Source organism: Hypomesus nipponensis, chromosome 9 (assembly GCF_054491055.1).
Source record: "Hypomesus nipponensis isolate SF chromosome 9, ASM5449105v1, whole genome shotgun sequence".
Lineage (NCBI taxonomy): Eukaryota > Metazoa > Chordata > Actinopteri > Osmeriformes > Osmeridae > Hypomesus > Hypomesus nipponensis.
This window is the reverse complement of record NC_140369.1, coordinates 560483-582500: the sequence shown is the minus strand read 5'-3', so window position 1 is coordinate 582500 and position 22018 is coordinate 560483. Positions and strand designations below refer to the sequence as shown.

The window sequence follows — 22018 nt, the reverse complement described above, 5'->3', positions numbered from 1 at the left end:
TGGGAGCGTTAGGGTTAGGGTTAGATAGGGTTATATGGGATCGTTAGCGTTAGGGTTAGATAGGGTTAGATGGGAGCGTAGGGGTTAGAGTTAGATAGGGTTAGATGGGAGCGTTGGAGGCTGCTTTCATGCCATCCTGACTTCGACATGACAAAGAACCAAACAAACACCTTTGCATCTGACTAGCATTGCAAATGACCTTTAACCTGGCTATATCCATGGCATATATCCCTGCTCCACAGAGAGATCAAAGGGGAATCTGAGCAAGAGATTTATGATGCAAAAAAACAAATGATTAGAACAACAAAGACCTTGAGGGGAACCTCCTGTGGTTGTACAGCGCCCAACGCTAAACCAGGATGGAAACACACACCGAGCGACAGGCATCACAGTCACAGAGGAGCCCAGCTCTTCAGGGCACCTTGGGAACAGCACCGCTGTGCTGTTAGCTTGGTAGCTGTCCGCTTGTTAGCTGTCCGCTTTTTAGCTGTTAGCTTGTTAGCTGTTAGCTTGTTAGCTGTCCGCTTGTTAGCTGTCCGCTTTTTAGCTGTTAGCTTGTTAGCTGTTAGCTTGGCCGCGTAATTCGAGGGGTGAGAAGCTATTTGCTTGGATAAAATGGATTTTCAAATATAGCTGAATTTCCCTGTACTGGATGGAGAGATACATGAAGGATGGATGAGGGATGGATGGGGGGATGGATGAGGGATGGATGAGTGCTGTGTAACGAGGGAACAACGCCTGTTGTTCCAGGCAGTTCTTTCTCTCAGGGAGCTGTGTGGCTGTGAGGACTCCTGTCACATGACTAGAAGGATTCTGGCAGAAACACACAATCACAGAACAAGGAGTGACGGCAGGATTCAAGCCCTGCATGGTCTCCCAGATCTTAAATCAATGTCCGACCGTGACTTAGGCTCACCATGCTATTTTGATTCCAGGTTCTACATTGGCATATTGCACACTAGCCAGTACCAAGCTAGCTCTGCCATCTGCTACATGTAGACGCCTTTCTGTCAGAGAAAGAAAGAGACGACAGGATACCACAGTGTTCACAGTCCAGACACACAACTACAGCATTATTACCATCTCAGCTGGCGAAGCCACACCCTCCTGCTCTCCAGACCCACTCCACTCCAGGGAGCCCACAGATGCATTCCCAGCACACCCACAGAGACACACACACCCACAGAGACACACACACCTACAGAGACACACACACCTACAGAGACACACTTACAGAGACACACCCACAGAGACACACACACCCACAGAGACACACACACCCACAGAGACACACACACCCACAGAGACACACACACCCACAGAGACACACACACCCACAGAGACACACACACCCACAGAGACACACACACCCACAGAGACACACACACCTACAGAGACACCAAACCTACAGAGACACACACACACACCCCCACAGAGACACACACCTACAGAGACACACACACACACCCACAGAGACACACACACCTACAGACACACACACCTACAGAGACACACCCACAGAGACACACACACCTACAGAGACACACACACCCACAGAGACACACACACCCACAGAGACACACACACCTACAGACACACACACCTACAGAGACACACCCACAGAGACACACACACCTACAGAGACACACACACCCACAGAGACACACACACCCACAGAGACACACACACCCAGAGAGACACACACACCTACAGAGACACACACACCCACAGAGACACACACACCCAAACAGACACACACCCACAGAGACACACACACCCACAGAGACACACACACCTACAGAGACACACACACACCTACAGAGACACACACAGAGGGTTGCTGCTGCCCCAGCTTCTACCCTCAGAGGACGGCTGAAACACGGAGGAGCTGCACGCTCTTTCTAAGAAAGTGACAGAGGGACAGGAGGAACACAAGGAATGGTCGAACGAGAGAGGAGGGGATGAAAAGTGAGAGAGAAGTAGAAGCATGAGGTGGAGATAGAGAGCGAGAGAGAAAGAGTAAGAACTATCCGAAGTATGAGGAGAGAGTTGGACAAACTGCAGCCCAGGGAGCAGACAGAAGACTAATCACATCCTGATCAGGGGCTTTTAACTATGAAATATGTAACATTCACAGAGAAATGGAACAGGCTTCTTCCATTTTCTCTCAGTGTGGTCAGAGCAGCTGAATTGAACCAGACCTCAGCAGCAGAGCTCAGAGCTTATCTCTTCTGCTAGCTTCCTTCCTGTTTCTCTATCCTCCCTCTCTTCTCTTTCCTCCTGACTGATAGATCAGATGACAAATCAACCGACTGAAGACAAATCTCCCACCTTATAGAGATTGGTCTCCCATAGATTCAGACCGACCCCCCTATCTGTCTAAGGAGAACTCACATGTGCTGAAACTGTGAGGGAGAAAGAAAGAGAATTCGGGGTGTGTGAGAGAGACATAATTGGTGTATGTTAGATAGAGGGAAGTGGGGCTGTGTGTGTGAGAGAGGGAGTAAGTGATGATGGGAAATTGCTTTTGTGTGTGTCTGTGAGAAAGAGAGGGAGGATAGAGAGAGCAGAGAGAGAGAGGGTCAGAGAGAGAGAGAGAAAGAGAGAGAGAGGGGGGGGGGGAATGGTGAGAAGGTGAGAGAGAGAGAGAGAGAGAGAGAGAGAGAGAGAGAGAGAGAGAGAGAGAGAGAGAGAGGGATGGTGAGAATCAGAGTGATGGAGTTGTGGCTATGTGGGAGTGAGAGAGTGGGTGTAGGTGAAGATGGAGATATTGCTCGCCCACAGTGAGGAATCGCATCCACCCCTTGTCTGGTGATCAAAGACCATACACTCGGTTGTCCTGTAGCATGTTCCATTAACATTATATTTATACTTGTTACCAAAAGCAATGTACAAATAGTGCAAGACATGCAGCAGGTAAACAAGACCTCGAAGTTTACAGATCCAACAGGAGATGCAAGATACTGTAGTTCACTCAGAAACAGCAAAAGGCAACAGTTCCTGGAGCAGCTACAGGAAACCAATGGAGCGTGGTACTGCCTTAACAAGCTACGCTGCTCAACAGTCCTGTATAAATGACTGCTCCCACTCAGAACCAGACCACGCAAACAAAAGCTTGTCTAATTTAGCATTGTGACCAGGGTGCGAATTACGGGGGTGTTAGGGGGGGTCTGACCCCCCTAAATAAGACTGGGACCGCCCCAAAAGAGGTAAAAACAACAGGTTGGGGAGGTCGACACATGCCCTGGTGAAGAATTTGACCCCCCCCCGATTGTCCTTGTATAATTCACACTCTGATTGTGACCATGCCTATCAGTATAGCAGGCTGCCAGTGAACATCATAGTGACTGTACAGTCAACAGGATCAGGCAATCTTCTGTGGATAGCGCTCTTATTGTGTGTGTGTGTGTGTGTGTGTGTGTGTGTGTGTGTGTGTGTGTGTGTGTGTGTGTGTGTGTGTGTGTGTGTGTGCTTGCGTGTGAGTGTGAAAGAGAAAAAAAGTGTGGGAGAAAGTGCGTGTGTGTGCCTGTTCAGAAGACATCATGGCCACCGTCTCAATCAGATCTCTGCGCAGGTACAACTCAGTACATAAACAGTACCAGTACTACAACAATCCAGTCTAAAATATGTTGAGGTATGACATTAACATTAAAGGAGCTTAGTTCACTAGAGGAATCCAGATCCTGCATGTCTGACTGTTTCACATGAATATCCAAGACTACACTTCTTCCTTACTCTACGTGAAGTCGGTCTACCTCCTTCCTAGTTCATGACCATCCACTTCCTGTGAAATGATGATGCACATTTACAGGCAGGCAGGCAGACAGGCACAGACATGCTTATACAGGCACACAAACACCCTCCTTTGTGATTCTGAAGTCAACATGTTCCACTGTCACACACTGCTTGATTCGAATGGGTCGGCAGGTGACTGATCTATTGGAATGTCTGGCCTGAGATTTCAATATCCGGATCTCGTCGTCAGATTTGCCACCATAAGATGCAGAGAACCACACTAACCGTCACACCATCTGTACAGCCCAGCTGACGCCTGCCTTGGGATGTGACACCACCCAGCAAGACACATCACATACAGGTCATCTACACACATTGTGTATTTAAAGATGGTAAGCTATATATATATGTGCTTCTCAAATTCCCGTTTAGAGGAGAGAGAAGGAGAAGGAGAAGAGAGAGAAGGACAGAGGAGAAGAGAGAGGAGGATAGAGAAGGGTGTCTGTCCTCATGGGTAAAATGATAACATTGACATCAGCAAACACTAGCGGCAGATCAGGTGGTATATGATATGACTGGGTTCTCCTTAGCGGTATAGTATCGTTACTACTCACCAGATACGCATTGTTATGTTAGGTTGCACACCCGCAATATGTTAATAATTCTGTCTTGATGGGAAAATAGCCTAAACCATGTAAGCATTTATGTCAACAACGCTGGACTTCAGCGACATTTAGAAGGTGTGGCAGTCACAATCACTTACATGATTACAGCACCTCGTGCACTTACATGGGCAATTGATCCATGAAGTCGTTTTTGCATCTTTATAGCCTTAACGTACTCATTTTCCCAACCGCGGACAAAAAGCCTTATATAGTCTTTTTTGTGTATGCCTTTATCACGTGAATCTGAATCACCGCAGCTTTAGTGAGTAACCAGACATTCAGCGGGGTAACATTTTTATAAAGTAATATCTGACAATCGTTATCAGAAAATCAGGAGGGGGCGATCCCCCCACCCTCACCCCCCACCCCCACCGTCTCTACGATCTGCTGCCCCACTCTCGTTCCGCGTTGCCTTTTGCAGGCGTGGAATTCTCTATCCGTGACTTCAGACGGATATGAACACAAATAGAGAATATAGAATAAAGAAACATCACAATGCCTTTTTAGGATATAAAATGTCAACCTAGTTTAACCAGATTACCATCATTATTTTAGCCCATAAAAGCTTGTCTGATGTTCACGCTATGCATTTATAAAATATTGCACCATACACAATAAAAGCCAATACTCTGTTTTAAATAATTAGTTTAGTGAATATATGGTGACAACGATTTAAAAATAAATAATTAACGCACCAGCTGCATTTTCTCTCCGACACTCTACAGACACTCCAACGATCCCGTTAAGATCCGCCCTGCTACATCATATCCACCAGAATAGGATGTTTCAGCGGAATCAAATTGTATTGTCTCACTGACACAGTTTTGCACAGAACTGTCCTACATAGTGGACTACCTGTTAATCCCCGGCCCGGCTCCGGGGCCCGTTCCTCCGGCTGGCGCTCCATTGCTGGGCTTGATGAGCTGTCCAGAGCCCGGTGGTGCTGAAATGGAAGCCGAAGCCCCGGTAGCCGGGACAGCGGAGCCGGGCTGGCCCGCCTGGGCCTCTCCCTCGAGGCTGGCTTCGTTCCCCATCGTTTCTGGAGATGATTCGAAGGCGAGAAACGATGTTGAAGAGGGTTCTCCTATTGTATAAAACACTCAGATAGAACTCGGCGCTGCTTTTCCTTCCGCCATCATCACCTACAATTCAGCATCCTCCACGGAGCACGCGCGGAAAAGGGTGACAGAGCACGCGCGCTGACGCAAGGAGTGGGAGTGATTCTACGTGCGCGTGCCCTACATCCGAGTGTGAGATCAGCCAGGCCCCAGGGCCAGGCGCGTTAGACGAGAGACGGAGAAAACGGCACCAAATATTAGTTGACACCAAAAAATGCAAGCAATAATATTCAAATGTCTGTCGGCCCATCTACTCTTGATAAATTTTACATTCATTGAAGCCACTAATACAAGCCATATGAACCGTTGAAACCTTATGTGCAAAGTCAGCCCCGTCACGTTTTGCCTTTGGCTGCACTTGTAGCAATCAACTTCTGTGCTGGTGGTGTGACAGCGACGTCGGGTTAAAAGAGATTAGACGGTCAAACCAAAGCAGCAGGACAAGCTCACTGGTTAAAGACCTTCACCATGAAGAATCACAGTAGTGGAACCCTGCGTTGCGGAAACTGGGTTACCGTTGTTAGTTTGCACGATGACAATCATTCATACATTTTTTTGTTGAAAAGATGATTCCTCTTCGTTGATTGATATTCATATCCCAATAAGACACAGCGAATACGTACATCCCAACGTTCAATTATACAGAAAAAAATCAAACATACTGTGCTTAGGCCTGGTTGCTATGACTGTACACCGGGGTTTCAACTTGGGAGTCTAATAGCGTTATGTGCAGGCGGCAAGATCGATATGTACCTATAGCCTACTGTAGATACAATTGACAAAAACTGCTGACACAGGGTGTCATGCCATATAAGTGACATCCAACTATACGCGTTAATAAGTGCTTCTATATTCATGTATGCAGACACACTGTGCCACGCATACACAGATGACATGTGATCGATGAATGACAACGATAAATACATTATTTGATGCAAATGTAATGGTATTTGCAGACACATCTGAAGTTATACCAGTTTAAAGCAGCTGTATTGGGCCTCAGATATTGACTGTATCACCATAGATACCGACAATATAGCTGCACGTTAACATCTCCTGGTGCAGCAGCTCCATCTAGCGGACACAGTGTCACTACATTCAGGACAATCCTAGTGACTGCTGTACCAAATTAAATTAGAAATCATTGGATCCATTCTGTCAAAAAAAGTAGCTAGTATTCCCAAAATGAACAACCTTGTCAGCCACAGACTGCTAAAATAACATCAACTATATCCTTCTTATTTCTTATTTGAAGTGTCCCTCAAATCAATCCACCAGCAACCTCGTGATGTTGAGATGTTAAGTCAGCAGTGCAGAAGTGGACTTTATTGGAATTATACGTGACGTGGTTTGAAGAGAACCACTGTGCGGCCATGGTACAAGAGTTACAATGCAGAGATAACACCAACAAGTTCATATATACAAAACCACAAAATTCATCCTTCCTGACAAAGCTCTCAACACAGGTTCTGAGCCAACGGATCCTGTCCTTTAAATACGTCTAATATGAATGACATCTCACTCATTCACACTGTATTGAGAGTTGTTACTTAAGACATTCATAAAGGAGCAAACGTCCCTGAAGCAGGGCGAAAGAGAGACCTTCCTGAACCTCCACATCATCATGGCACAGGAGAACCAGATGTTTCCAAGGAGACCAACATGATAGGAACGGTACACATGATCCTAGAGAAGCCACTTCCTGTATCTTCAGAGAGCTTAGTTCTCTACCTAACGCATGAGTCGCCCCAACAGTACGGAGGGCTATGATTGGTCACTGGCGCTTGGCCTTGTAGGGTCGCGAGCGCTTCCTGCGGTCTGGCTTCCTCTGTTTGTGCAGTCGGCCGATGCTGACTCCCTGACGTCGCCGCACAGAGATGTTCTGCTCCACCAGGCTGGCCAGCATACCTGCAGAGGAAGAGGAGGATGGGAGAGAGAGAGAGAGATTAGAAGGACAAGAGAGAGGGAGAGAGAGGGAGAGATTAGAAGGAGGAGAGGAGAGAGGGAGAGATTAGAAGGAGGAGAGGAGAGAGGGAGAGAGAGAAAGGGAGATATTAGAAGGAGAGGAGAGAGGGAGAGAGAGAAAGGGAGATATTAGAAGGAGGAGAGGAGAGAGGAAGACATCAAGAAATTTGAAGGAGGAGGGATGGAGAAGCGATATCAAATGAAAGAATGAAGAACGGTATGAGAAATGGGGGGGTGGAGGAAGAGAGGTGGAGAGAAATTGAAAAGGGATAAGAAGAGAGGGAGGAGAGATGGGGGAGGAGAGATGGGGGAGGAGAGATGGGGGAGGAGAGATGGGGGAGGAGAGATGGGGGAGGAGAGATGGGGGAGGAGAGATGGGGGAGGAAGAGCAGATACAAAGATGTTGCGCTTCATAGATTTGTAAAACAGCACATCCATATTCATGAACTATAGAAAATTCATAAGACGTAGAAAAGCATGTTTAAAATGCTTCCACAGAAAAACAGCACTGGGCTGCTGCTGCGTTCCATCCCCACTGCCTGGATAAAGGCCGGGATTACACCCACTTTGGGATTACACCCATTTTGGGATTACACCCACCCTGGGATTACACACACCCTGGGATTACACCCACCCTGGGATTACACCCACCCTGGGATTAAACCCACCCTGGGATTACACCCACTCTGGGATTAAACCGACACTGGGATTACACCCACCCTGGGATTACACCCACACTGGGATCACACCCACCCTGGGATTACACCCACCCTGGGATTACACCCACACTGGGATCACACCCACCCTGGGATTACACCCACCCTGGGATTACACCCACACTGGGTCTGGAAGCAGGTGAGCTGAGCTGGGTTAATAGACTGGCAACATTTTCTAAGGTTTCGTAGCACTCCCAGAAGCATTTTATTGCCCAACCGTGAACTGAAACATCCCTCCGTGTTTACAAAACGCTGGACTCATGTTGACATTGGGAGGTTTGTTACTCAAGAGGTCCTAACACACTGATAGGGTTAGGCCTGATTGAGACAGAAATAAAAACGCCACAATAGAAGTTTGATACTCAAATCATCGATTGTCCTGACACTCCAGCGCACACAGCATGAGCTCATACTAATAAGGCTGCGGGCCTCTTCCTTCCCTGATCTCAGGAAACACCGGTCTGACATCGGGATGTGAGAGAGGGGGAGAGGGCACATGAAGACAACAGCCTGGAGGAGAGAGGGTGACGGAAGGGGAGAGGGCACATGAAGGGAACAGCCTGGAGGGAGAGAGGGTGACGGAGGGGGAGAGGGCACATGAAGACAACAGCCTGGAGGAGAGAGGGTGACGGAGGGGGAGAGGGCACATGAAGGGAACAGCCTGGGGGAGAGAGGGTGACGGAGGGGGAGAGGGCACATGAAGGGAACAGCCTGGGGGAGAGAGGGTGACGGAGGGGGAGAGGGCACATGAAGGGAACAGCCTGGAGGAGAGAGGGTGACGGAGGGGGAGAGGGCACATGAAGGGAACAGCCTGGAGGAGAGAGGGTGACGGAGGGGGAGAGGGCACATGAAGGGAACAGCCTGGGGGAGAGAGGGTGACGGAGGGGGAGAGGGCACATGAAGGGAACAGCCTGGGGGAGAGATGCAGGTCAGCTTACCTTCCTGGGCCAGCATGGATATGAACGTGCAGATGAACTCATCATAATTGTGTGTTCTCCTCTGGTCATCAATCTAGGAGTCAAAACATCATTAGGTTCAAAGCCCTATGCATTTATATATATAAAAATAAAAAAAATCCAATATTGTTTCATATCTGGCTCACATGTTTCATACATCATCGTATTTAATGTGGCAGTCAACCTGTGAGTTTGAATAAACAAGTGTTTAAGCACACACCACCAGTAAAGTGACACAAAAGAGTTGATATGCAAACAAACTTTGTATTTTTTCCTCTTCTCCACCTCCTCCTTCAGGAAGACTTCGTAGCTGGCGATGTCGGCCTCCACGCAGCGCAGCAGGGCCAGCAGCTCCTGCAGCAGAAACACAGCATCTGGAGTCACTCCTCTAACTAGCACTGCCTCACTCTCAGGCTGGAGTCACACCTCTAACTAGCACTGCCTCACTCTCAGGCTGGAGTCACTCCTCTAACTAGCACTGCCTCACTCTCAGACTGGAGTCACTCCTCTAACTAGCACTGCCTCACTCTCAGGCTGGAGTCACTCCTCTAACTAGCACTGCCTCACTCTCAGGCTGGAGTCACTCCTCTAACTAGCACTGCCTCACTCTCAGGCTGGAGTCCTGCCTCTAACTAGCACTGCCTCACTCTCAGGCTGGAGTCACACCTCTAACTAGCACTGCCTCACTCTCAGGCTGGAGTCAGACCTCTAACTAGCACTGCCTCACTCTCAGGCTGGAGTCACACCTCTAACTAGCACTGCCTCACTCTCAGGCTGGAGTCACACCTCTAACTAGCACTGCCTCACTCTCAGGCTGGAGTCACTCCTCTAACTAGCACTGCCTCACTCTCAGACTGGAGTCACTCCTCTAACTAGCACTGCCTCACTCTCAGGCTGGAGTCCTGCCTCTAACTAGCACTGCCTCACTCTCAGGCTGGAGTCACACCTCTAACTAGCACTGCCTCACTCTCAGGCTGGAGTCACTCCTCTAACTAGCACTGCCTCACTCTCAGGCTGGAGTCCTGCCTCTAACAAGCACTGCCTCACTCTCAGGCTGGAGTCCTGCCTCTAACAAGCACTGCCTGACTCTCAGGCTGGAGTCACTCCTCTAACTAGCACTGCCTCACTCTCAGGCTGGAGTCACACCTCTAACTAGCACTGCCTCACTCTCAGGCTGGAGTCCTGCCTCTAACAATTGCCTCACTCTCAGGCTGGAGTCACTCCTCTAACTAGCACTGCCTCACTCTCAGGCTGGAGTCACTCCTCTAACTAGCACTGCCTCACTCTCAGACTGGAGTCCTGCCTCTAACTAGCACTGCCTCACTCTCAGACTGGAGTCACACCTCTAACTAGCACTGCCTCACTCTCAGGCTGGAGTCCTGCCTCTAACTAGCACTGCCTCACTCTCAGGCTGGAGTCCTGCCTCTAACTAGCACTGCCTCACTCTCAGGCTGGAGTCCTGCCTCTAACAAGCACTGCCTCACTCTCAGGCTGGAGTCCTGCCTCTAACTAGCACAGCCTCACTCTCAGGCTGGAGTCACTCCTCTAACTAGCACTGCCTCACTCTCAGACTGGAGTCACTCCTCTAACTAGCACTGCCTCACTCTCAGACTGGAGTCCTGCCTCTAACTAGCACTGCCTCACTCTCAGGCTGGAGTCCTGCCTCTAACTAGCACTGCCTCACTCTCAGGCTGGAGTCACTCCTCTAACTAGCACTGCCTCACTCTCAGGCTGGAGTCACTCCTCTAACTAGCACTGCCTCACTCTCAAACTGGAGTCCTGCCTCTAACTAGCACTGCCTCACTCTCAGGCTGGAGTCACTCCTCTAAATAGCACTGCCTCACTCTCAGGCTGGAGTCACTCCTCTAACTAGCACTGCCTCACTCTCAGACTTGAGTCCTGCCTCTAACTAGCACTGCCTCACTCTCAGGCTGGAGTCCTGCCTCTAACTAGCACTGCCTCACTCTCAGACTTGAGTCCTGCCTCTAACTAGCACTGCCTCACTCTCAGGCTGGAGTCCTGCCTCTAACTAGCACTGCCTCACTCTCAGGCTGGAGTCACACCTCTAACTAGCACTGCCTCACTCTCAGGCTGGAGTCACACCTCTAACTAGCACTGCCTCACTCTCAGGCTGGAGTCCTGCCTCTAACTAGCACTGCCTCACTCTCAGGCTGGAGTCACACCTCTAACTAGCACTCCCTCACTCTTAGACTGGAGTCCTGCCTCTAACTAGCACTGCCTCACTCTCAGACTGGAGTCAGACCCAGGACTGAGAAGTGAAGAGACGGTTTTAATGGGAGAGAGGAGACATTTGATAATAACACAGCATGTAATACGTGTGATTATGATGTGTATTATCCTTGCAAAATGATTAAGAACATTTTCATATTTGAAGGTGATAACAGAAAAAAGACCAAGACAGAACCAGACTAACTTTAGGATTGTATTTCTCCCCAGAAGGTTTGCTGCTTCCTGTGGTTTCCGTGGAGACAACCTTGCAGGGTTTGACCTTCACCCCTTCTTTGCTGTCCTCCTCCTTTATCTCCCCCTGCCCTCCCCCTCCCTCCCCCTGCCCTCCCCCTCCCTCCCCCGCTCCGGGGCTTCCCTCCTGCTCCCTCTTCTCTGGGGGAGGGGCTGCCTTGGGCTCGTCCAATGAGGTCCCCGCTGTGGAGGAACATGAAGGAGTTATGAATATTGGTGGCCGGGCATATACAAGGAGGCGGCAGGGTACAGAGGCAGGGCATGTGTACATGGTGGAGGAAGGGCTTTGCTTCCAGGTGGAGGTGGAGCTAAGCTACCAGGTGGAGGTGGAGCTAAGCTACCAGGTGGAGGTGGAGCTAAGCTACCAGGTGGAGGTGGAGCTAAGCTACCAGGTGGAGGCAGGGCATATGTACCAGGTGGAGGCAGGGCGTAGAGGACTCCGTTCTCCTGCAGGTGCAGCAGGGCGGTGCAGACGGAGGGGCCCAGCTCTCGCACGGCGCGGTGGTGCCGGGCGTCCAGCCGTTGGCCCTCGTCCTCCCCAAACAGCACGCGGGTCAGGTGGGACGCCACAGGGCTGGAGGGCCGCGTGGCAGCCTGCGAGCGAGCAGGGGACCGCAGCGGGGAGTTGAAGGCGCTGCCAATCTCAGAGGCGGTGTCGGTGCTCTCGTTGCTGGGTGTAGGCGAGGGCTGCGACGCCGCAGTGATGCTGAGCCCGCCGCTGCGGCCCTCGGTGCGGACTGAGAGCGGCGTGGTCATGGCATCCTGGAGTTGCACCTCCTTCTTCAACTTCTCCGTCAGAACATTCAGGGCCAGCGGGCCCCCCGATGGCCCCCCACCAGGACGCGGACGAAGGCCAGCCTTGCGCCGGAACCTGACAGGTCCCATCCACAGGAGACAGCTAATCATTAGTGGTGTGGGGCAACTGTATCACTAATGGTATATACTGTCCTGTAGGTGTAGGGCTTTGCAGAGATGATTCTTTACTGTATCACTAATAGTATATACTGTCCTGTAGGTGTAGGGCTTTGCAGAGATGATAACAGTATAAATACTGTAGGTCGTAGATGGTAAGTAACAAAGTACAAGTACTGTATTTCTTCGATTAAACGCCGCCCTCGATTAAACACCGCACCAAAAACTAACATTGTGTAATAAACGCCACCCTCGATTAAACGCCGCACCCAAAAAAATCTGAAATGTTTTATTTAATTGGTTAAATTAAAACACAGTATTTATTACACAAGTAAATCACAAGTGTATTATAATTCCCTTGAAGCACTGGCCCTCCAGGTTTGAAGCTTCTTCTCCAAATCCAAAAAATAAAGACCACATCAGCTTAATATGAACATACAATGACATGCGCAGCATGTAAATAATGTTAAGATCTGTTGCTGCTGGTGAGTGCTTTCTGCACAGCTTTCTGTTTGAAAGCTAGAAGTGTATGAACGTTTTGGCATGTTGCTTCAGATTTCTGTGTGGACACACGCAACTTCAATTTTATAGTCGGCTTTGTGTTTGACCTCCTTGTCTATTCTATGTTTGTCTATGGCCGCACTGCAGCTGCAATTCTTTAAATCTCTCTTACTAATTAAGCGCCGCCCTCGAATGACGCTGCCCTCGAATAAACGGCGCACCAAAAATGATGATTGTGTAATAAACGCTGCAGTGTTTATTCAAAGAAATACGGTAATTTGTCTAATATCAGTACATTACAACATTTTACTTTCACTCCTTACATCTTTTACACAAATATCTGTACTTCTACAGGCTTGTTACTTAAGTTTAAATCTGTATTTGGTGGCATTATCAATATTATTTATTGCCATTGCACACCTTTTATCCTTTCCTGGATATCACGCACAACAAACTAATCTACGAAGCTAATCATGGAGCAAGGCAGAAGGCAACAGAAAAATCCATTATAGCTTTGTTGATTAGTTTACATTTGTTGTGCAATGAGAACAATTTTATTCTAAAGTTTATAAAAATGTATTTTGAAAAAAGGTCCGCTATGGATGAGACAGAGGCAATGTCTACATGACTGAGAATAGAGATATTCCTGGTCACCCATGACCCATGATCTGGTCACCCATGACCCATGATCTGGTCACCCATGACCCATGATCTGGTCACCCATGACCCATGATCTGGTCACCCATGACCCATGATCTGGTCACCCATGACCCATGATCTGATCACCCATGACCCATGATCTGGTCACCCATGACCCATGATCTGGTCACCCATGACCCATGATCTGGTCACCCATGATATATGAGGGAGATGTTTGAAATTGTCTGGATCAAAAAGAATTCCTGGCGAATGCACTGCGTGTCTATAGTGTATTTTATATATTCATGTATTAATATGATGTGAGGTCCAGTTACCGCCAGACACTAAAACAGGTAGTTATCATGGCTACTTTTACTGAAGTATGTCAGAGCTCACACTTCCTTACTTTAACTTGAGTGAAAAAGTGTAGTCAGTACCGTAATTTTCAGACTATAAGCCGCGCCTTTTGTCCGTTTTTCGACCCTGCGGTTTATATAACGGTGCGGCTAATCTATGGATTTTTACAGCTAACGGCTAATTGCTAATACATGGGAGCTTCCTCAAGCAGCCATCTCTTTCCCGACAATCACCTCTGTGCACAAACTCTTACATATGGTAATTAAACATTAAAACACCTGCGGCTTATAGTCCAGTGTGGCTTATATATGTACACATCATTCAATTTAGCTGCTGCGGCCTACATAACGCTGCGCCTTATAGTCCGAAAATTGCGGTACTTAAACTTTTACCAGTCTCTTTAAACATATCTGTACTGAGTATCTGTACTTCTACTTGAGTGAAGGATGTGTGTTCTTTTTCCATCTCTGCTGTAGGTTAACAGCTATTCAGAAATGGTAAAAGTATATACTGTTGGTATTTCGCCATATATACTATTTATGCTAACAGTACCTACTGTTGGTATATAGCTATCCAGAGATCCTAACAGTTGTATATTGTTTGTATATAGCTATCCAGAGATGCTAACAGTTGTATATTGTTCGTATATAGCTATCCAGAGATGCTAACAGTTGTATATTGTTTGTATATAGCTATCCAGAGATGCTAACAGTTGTATATTGTTTGTATATAGCTATCCAGAGATGCTAACAGATGTATATTGTTTGTATATAGCTATCCAGAGATGCTAACAGATGCTAACCTGCTGGGCATGGCAGCTGCACCCGCCACCTCCTCCTCCTCCTCCTCCTCTTCCTCGTAGTCGTACTCCTCATCCGAGTACGAGGGCTGTGGAGGCCCCGCCCCCCGAGGCCCCGCCCCCCGGGAGCGCCCTGCAGCCAGGTCCTCCTCCTCCTGTCAGTCACACAGACCAGCCAATCCCAACACACTTTCTGGTTTAGATCTTTTAGATTCCCATATTCAGAACATATGTAAACACACACCTGTATGGTGCCACATGCACCTACAAGGTGTCACACACACCTGCATGGGGGACTTGGCGTAGTTGTGGTTGTCCAGGAAGGCGGGGAGGCGCTGGACAAGGGGGTGGGGGCTGCTGGCGGGGGGACCTGCTGGAGGTCCGGGAGTCTTCCCTGCGGCTCGGGCCCGGCCAGAGGAGCTGCGGAGGGCCTGGGGCGGGGCCTGGGGCGGGGCCTGGGCTACCTGTCCTTCTCCTGGGCCTGGACACACAACACATCAGCCTGGATCTGGGAGGCAACACTGGGCAGGCAGTGTACCTGACAACATCATGTGCATGACTCCCTCCCCGTACCTCTCCATTTACCCCTCCCCCTGACTACTCGTTCACCTGAAGGAGTCTGTTCTGAGGTGACAGGCTCAGGCTCCACCTCCTTCTTGATGGTGGGCGTGTCCCCTGAGGGGGAGGAGTCCTGCGGCTTCTTGTCCTGAACCAGCTCAGGCTGGGTGAGTCGGATCAGCTGGGTGACAACAGAAAGAACATTCCGGTCTGTCACACAACACTGATCTTCCTGTCCCGACACTGATGAGTGGTGGTGTGTGTGTGCCAGGCGCGTGTGTGTGTGTGTACGTATGCATGTGTGTGTGTGTATGTACGTATGCATGTGTGTGTGTGTATGTACGTATGCATGTGTGTGTGTGTATGTACGTATGCATGTGTGTGTGTGTATGTACGTATGCATGTGTGTGTGTGTATGTACGTATGCATGTGTGTGTGTGAATGTACGTATGCATGTGTGTGTGTGTATGTACGTATGCATGTGTGTGTGTGTATGTACGTATGCATGTGTGTGTGTGAATGTACGTATGCATGTGTGTGTGTGTATGTACGTATGCATGTGTGTGTGTGTATGTACGTATGCATGTGTGTGTGTGTATGTACGTATGCATGTGTGTGTGTGAATGTGTGTGAATGTGTGCCAGGCTGACCTGTTGGAGTCCCTCCAGAACCGTCTGCCGGTTCCTCTTCAGGATCTCCAGCTTGGACTCGTACTTCACCCTCCGGTCTGGAACCACCGCCATCAGGTTGAAGCGGATGTCGTGGTATGGCTCTCTGAGGAGGACGAGCACGTGTGCCAACCCTTGAAGTTAGCAGCCACTTTAGCTAGACCCTCTGCTCCCTGACTCTAACTCTGCCCCGACTCACCCGGCCGTAGCCAGTCCGATCCGCTCCATGATGACCCGCCGAGCCTTGTCGGTCCATTCCTCCTCTTCTCCCCAGGGCCCTGTGGATGCATGCACAGCATGTCTGACCTGAGAGAACCCACACTGTCCCTCTACACCCTCAGGACAGAGAACCCACACTGTCCCTCTACACCCTCAGGACAGAGAACCCACACTGTCCCTCTACACCCTCAGGACAGAGAACCCACACTGTCCCTCTACACCCTCAGGACAGAGAACCCACACTGTCCCTCTACACCCTCAGGACAGAGAACCCACACTGTCCCTCTACACCCTCAGGACAGAGAACCCACACTGTCCCTCTACACCCTCAGGACAGAGAACCCACACTGTCCCTCTACACCCTCAGGACAGAGAACCCACACTGTCCCTCTACACCCTCAGGACAGAGAACCCACAGTCCCTCTACACCCTCAGGACAGAGAACCCACAGTCCCTCTACACCCTCAGGACAGAGAACCCACAGTCCCTCTACACCCTCAGGACAGAGAACCCCCAGGCCTCCTTACCGTGGTCTATAGGGTATGTTTTGAGTCCGTCCAGCTCAAACAGCCGGTCTTTGATTGGCACGTAGCTGACGAAGTGGAAGGCCTCCATGGTCCTCACAGCACTGATCCCATTTTGCTTCTCAGGCAGGTGCCTGGGCTCCGGTCTCCATGGAAACAGGAACAAGAACAAAGACTTGAGAAACTGACAAGAGATGCTACATTCCTTCTTTATTTTTTGCATTAAAAAAGACCAGCAGCTTAACACCGGGTTTGTTACGTTCAATTAGTTGTTATCATACCGTCTAGTTTGATATAATACCCGAGTGGAGGGGGACTTGTACTACTGCTAGTCATGAATAAAGATGTTTTCATTGAAGCTTCGACAAACATGACATTTCTCTGCAATGGTCATGAACTATAACAGACCCCTACCGTGCATGGCTGTTGTGTGCCTTGGCCAATTCTGGTGCGTTGCCAATAGCATAACCTTTACTCTAACAGGAAAAGAAAAACTGTTAGTCATGACTTCTCAGTGCAAAAATATGATATATTTAAACGTCTGTACATAGTGTGTGTGTGTTTGTGAGAGAGAGAGAGAGAGAGAGAGAGAGAGAGACAGGGAGAGAGAGACAGGGAGAGAGAGAGAGACAGGGAGAGAGAGACAGGGAGGGAGAGACGGAGAGACAGGGAGAGAGACAGGGAGAGAGACAGGGAGAGAGAGAGACAGGGAGGGAGAGACGGAGAGACAGGGAGAGACACAGGGAGAGACACAGGGAGAGAGACAGGGAGAGAGACAGGGAGAGAGACAGGGAGAGAGAGACAGGGAGAGAGACAGGGAGAGAGACAGGGAGAGACACAGGGAGAGAGACAGGGAGAGAGACAGGGAGAAAGACAGGGAGAGAGACAGGGAGAGAGACAGGGAGAGAAAGTGTGTGTGTGTATATAAATCAAATCAAATTTATTTGTATAGCCCTTTTTACACGCAAGCATGTCACAGAGGGCTTCACATACGCCCATAGAACTGCCCCTCAACCAACCTAAACCCTCAAGGAAGACAAGGAAAAACTCCCAGAAAAACTCCCAACGGGAGAAAAAATGGAAGAAACCTTGGGAGGAGCAATTCAGAGAGGGATCCCCTCCTCCAGAGACGGTTGGCAGGAGAGAGGAGCAGAACACAAGCTAAACATAGTCATACAGTGTCAATGGGTTTTGATATAGTCACCTCCGGACTGAAGCCCTGGGTAAAAGCCTTCATGCGGCTCAGGGTGGTGCCCAGTTCCACCCCACTGCAGTTCAGGAGCACGCTCAGTAGAGCGTGGGTAGCACAGGAGTTAGGGATGAGCTGAAACACAGGACTCTCTTCCATTAGGCTGATGGCAGACCACAGTTACAGAACACACTTTGCACTGGGCACAACATGGAATCTGGTCTCAAGTAGCATGGGCTTCTGTGGAACTCCTGAGATAGCCTTACATTTTTGTCTTGGGGTTACATTATGACATAACATATCCATCGTAAGATCTCTTCTGTTGTTCTCAATGAGAACCAACCCTGTCCCCCTATTAGAGTGAGTTAGAGTTACACACCCTAGCAGGCCGTCAAGTGAACCGTGTTATCGTTTCATCCTGTTCCGCAGTCTGGCATCTACACCATCTTTAGCTCATAAAAAAGAACGAGTCGTGCTAAGCTAACAAAGAAAATGTTGTTGCTGAAATTCCAGTTGATTGTTGATGCGTCTATGTTTTATGCAGAACTAGTTTCTTCAGAGCGTAATAGGATTTTGGTGGCACGGTTCGACACGTGATCGTTCTACACCAATAAGGTAGCTGCTTTTTGTCAACATGGATGGATATGGTTGGCAAATAAAGGATGGGACCTTGCAAATCACCTGGAGGGCCAGAAATTCGGCCCCTGACAGTGTTTTGAATGTGATACACTGCGGCTGCAAAAGCACCTGTGAGACAGGCAGATGTTCCTGTTTTACTGCTGATGTTCCCGTTTTACTGCAGGACTAAGTTGCACCGACTTATGTTGTTCGTTTAAGTGTAGGCTATGATTAGCGCCATCTCAGAAGGGACTAACCTTCCAGCCAGTTAGATGAAATATTAACAGATTAAGACCGTCTTCGACTCACTTATACCAGTAGAAATCTGTAGTAATAATAATATTCTAAAGAATAAAAACTTTATTGTAAACCTTTTGCTATTGTACAAGCCTGCTATTGTACAAGCCTGCTATTATACAAGCCTGCTCACATACAAGTAATTATCCCACCAGGCTGGTTAACAGCTAGGTCTACCCCGTTACACCCCTAACGTACAATTAATTCAACTCTTGACAATAACAGTGACTTAACGTGTTGTTGCATTTAGCACTAACAAACGCTTGTTTAAAAACCACTGTGAAAACAGAATGGAGGCTCTTTCGCTCTACTCAAACTGTACATAAACTATGACCACCAACACACGTCAAAGGCAAACATTGTAAGCCGGTCCTGTGCAGCAAAGCAGAACATGTGCTGAGATCAGTTTTGGCATGAAGCGCTCAGTCTTGCTCAATCCCAAATCTAGTTGCCTGCTTATTTTTGGACCAATTCTTTCAGATGGTTCAGAGTACCAAGGATGCAGGTGTTTAGGCCTGAACCAGGAGTTGATTTAGGGCAGGGCATAAGCCAGTTTAGCTACTATGCATTTTAAAGGATCATTGCGTTTAACGTAGAGTACAGATGGGTCACACCATCCATCACACATGTTGTCCCCCTCGACTTGTGTTGTTATTGTAATTGTGCCAAAGCAAAAGAAACTGGAGGAACTGGAAGATAACTGTCCTGACACTGACAGTGAGGACTTAGTGTCCTTAATCTGTCATTCCTTATTCTGTTTTGTACAGTTTTATATATCATATTTTATATTTTTCATAAAGATTGTTTTTATGGTTGATCAGTGTTGTTTTCAAGGCCGTAATCATAATACATATGGGGGGGGGGGGACATCCCAAATCTGGTCAAAATGTCCCTACCAACATATTGATATAAAAATATAAATGTGCAACTCTACGACCACGCACGCTGTCAGAAATTATAATTAAAAAAATTAATTTGTCCCCCCCAATGTTTACTACATGGCTACGGCCATGGTTGTTTTCATTTGTGGAAGAAGGATTTGAATGTTACAACAACGACATAAGTCTGTGCAACACAGTCCTGCAGTAAAACAGGAACATCAGCCTGTCTCACATGTGCTTTTGCAGCCGCAGTGTATCACATTCAAAACACTGTCAGGGGCCGAATTTCTGGTCATCCAGGTGATGTGCAAGGTCCCATCCTCTATTTGACAACCATGTCCATCCATGTTGACAAAAAGCAGCTACCTTATTGGTGTAGAACAATCACGTGTCGAACCGTGCCACCAAAATCCTATTACGCTCTGAAGAAACTAGTTCTACATAAAACATAGACGCATCGACAATCGACTGGAATTTCAGCTACAAACTTTTTTTTGGTAGCTTAGCACGACTCGTTCTTTTTTATGAGCTAAAGATTGTGTAGATGCCAGACTGTGGAGCGGGAATCATTTTCTAAAATACTTTTTGTGGTTCATCTTGCGGCCTCTAACCCCTTGACCCTGGCCCCCTAACCCTGGCCCCATTAACCCTGCTCCCTAACCCTGCTCCCTAACCCTGGCCCCCTAACCCTGCTCCCTAACCCTGCTCCCTAACCCTGGCTCCCAACCCTGCTCCCTAACCCTGCTCCCTCACCCTGGCCCCCTAACCCTGCTCCCTAACCCTGGCTCCCTCTGACTGAGAAGTCTCACCTGGTGGGCAAAGAACATGTCGTTGACGATGTCATCGTCAATAACCGAGGTCTCGTCCACCAGGGTGGACACCTTCCTCCGGGACCTGCGTTCCTCAATCCACTTGAACAGGAAGATGAAGCCATACACGGGGCTGGAGAGGATGAGAGGGGTTAGTTGGAATGAATGCATGAAGAATGCATGTGACATGATGTATGCATGTGACATGATGAATGCATGTGACATGATGTATGCATGTGACATGATGAATGCATGTGACATGATGAATGCATGTGACATGATGAATGCATGTAGCAGATGTCTTTGTGTCGCTCGTCAGGAGAGCTTTCTCCCAATCTGCCCATAGCGTGTCGGCGACAACCACCTCCCGTTAAACACCGGTTAACCACCTGCGCCACTGAAAAGCTAGCTATTCGATAGCGCAGGTGGGCAGTTGTATACTGAGGAGTGATTTTAACGAATTCAACTCGGTTACATATGGTGACAACTTATCAAAACAAGCAGTGGTATAAAGCCTAACAATACTAACCAGGTTACAGTGAATACAAAGCCTACAGACCACAAATAAGTTCGATTGCATCATACCTTGGACACTTGCTTTGAAGGTCGTATATCTCCTCTACTTGAACTCCTTTCACACCTAGAAAGCAGACCCTACATGTAAAGGTTCTGTGACCCAAATGGTAACAACCATGCCATTATCTTTGGGCAAAATGCTGAATGTACATACCAAAATCTTCCACCAACAGTGTGAACAGCCCTGCAACCGACAAAAAAATCTAATGAGAACAGATCGTACGTTTGTGAGGTAATACCTGGAAACAGTATTTCTTGGGTACTGACTAAACGGTGCGAGAGACACGACCCAGCAACCCTTAGCTACACCTACAGTGCAATAGGAGAGTCGCATACAATTCAGAGAATAATAAACAATCAAGCAAACGACTCTACTGCAAACGTTGCAACCTAGTATGAGGATACATTGCCAAAGTTACAGCTGTCGCAGTTACTAACACATAGTGAGCTAACGAGCTAGCTAGCAAGGTTAGCTGATTTCTTACCCGGATCACTTTCGAGTTCAAGCCACCCTTTGTTCATATTTGCGCAGTCCTTTGCATTTGGCTAAGAGTTCTCTCGGTTCGTATCGATAGGAATTACTAGGTTGATCAAACGCATTGCTTTATAATCTATAGACAGACAAAAACACATGACACATTGAAAGTGGATTGTGGAAATTCGGAATGAACACAAAAGAGCTGCAAACGCGTATATTGTGCGTCATCAGTCTGCGACGTTTACGTCGTCGAATTGAGATTTCATGAGAGAGGGATGTCGAAAGTGGTGTACCAAAACGCATACAAATATTTATATGGTGAATGTAGTTCTGTGTGTGTACGCTCGTGTGCGTGCA

The 22018-nt window shown here is 48.3% G+C and overlaps 2 protein-coding genes across 2 annotated transcripts in view; both read right to left on the bottom strand.

Annotated features, from left to right (window-relative positions):
* Positions 1-5487, bottom strand: part of LOC146272223 (protein bassoon-like) — a 66317-nt gene extending 60830 nt beyond the window's left edge. Inside the window, 1 exon segment of the mRNA XM_084705272.1 lies at positions 5256-5487. Within this exon segment, the coding sequence (XP_084561398.1) occupies positions 5256-5434 (179 nt within the window). The 5' untranslated portion in view covers positions 5435-5487.
* Positions 5488-6829: 1342 nt separating this feature from the next.
* bap1 (BRCA1 associated deubiquitinase 1) lies at positions 6830-21860 on the bottom strand. The gene is made up of 17 exons (XM_084705597.1): positions 21669-21860; positions 21338-21367; positions 21193-21247; positions 20608-20740; positions 18018-18137; positions 17228-17289; positions 16817-16959; positions 16270-16348; positions 16053-16176; positions 15454-15583; positions 15129-15325; positions 14848-14999; positions 12050-12507; positions 11590-11819; positions 9417-9509; positions 9138-9210; positions 6830-7426 (listed from the first exon to the last, which is right to left on the bottom strand). Exons 1-17 carry the CDS (start codon positions 21703-21705, stop codon positions 7293-7295), a joined length of 2250 nt encoding a protein of 749 aa, XP_084561723.1. The 5' UTR covers positions 21706-21860; the 3' UTR covers positions 6830-7292.
* Positions 21861-22018: the final 158 nt, after the last annotated feature.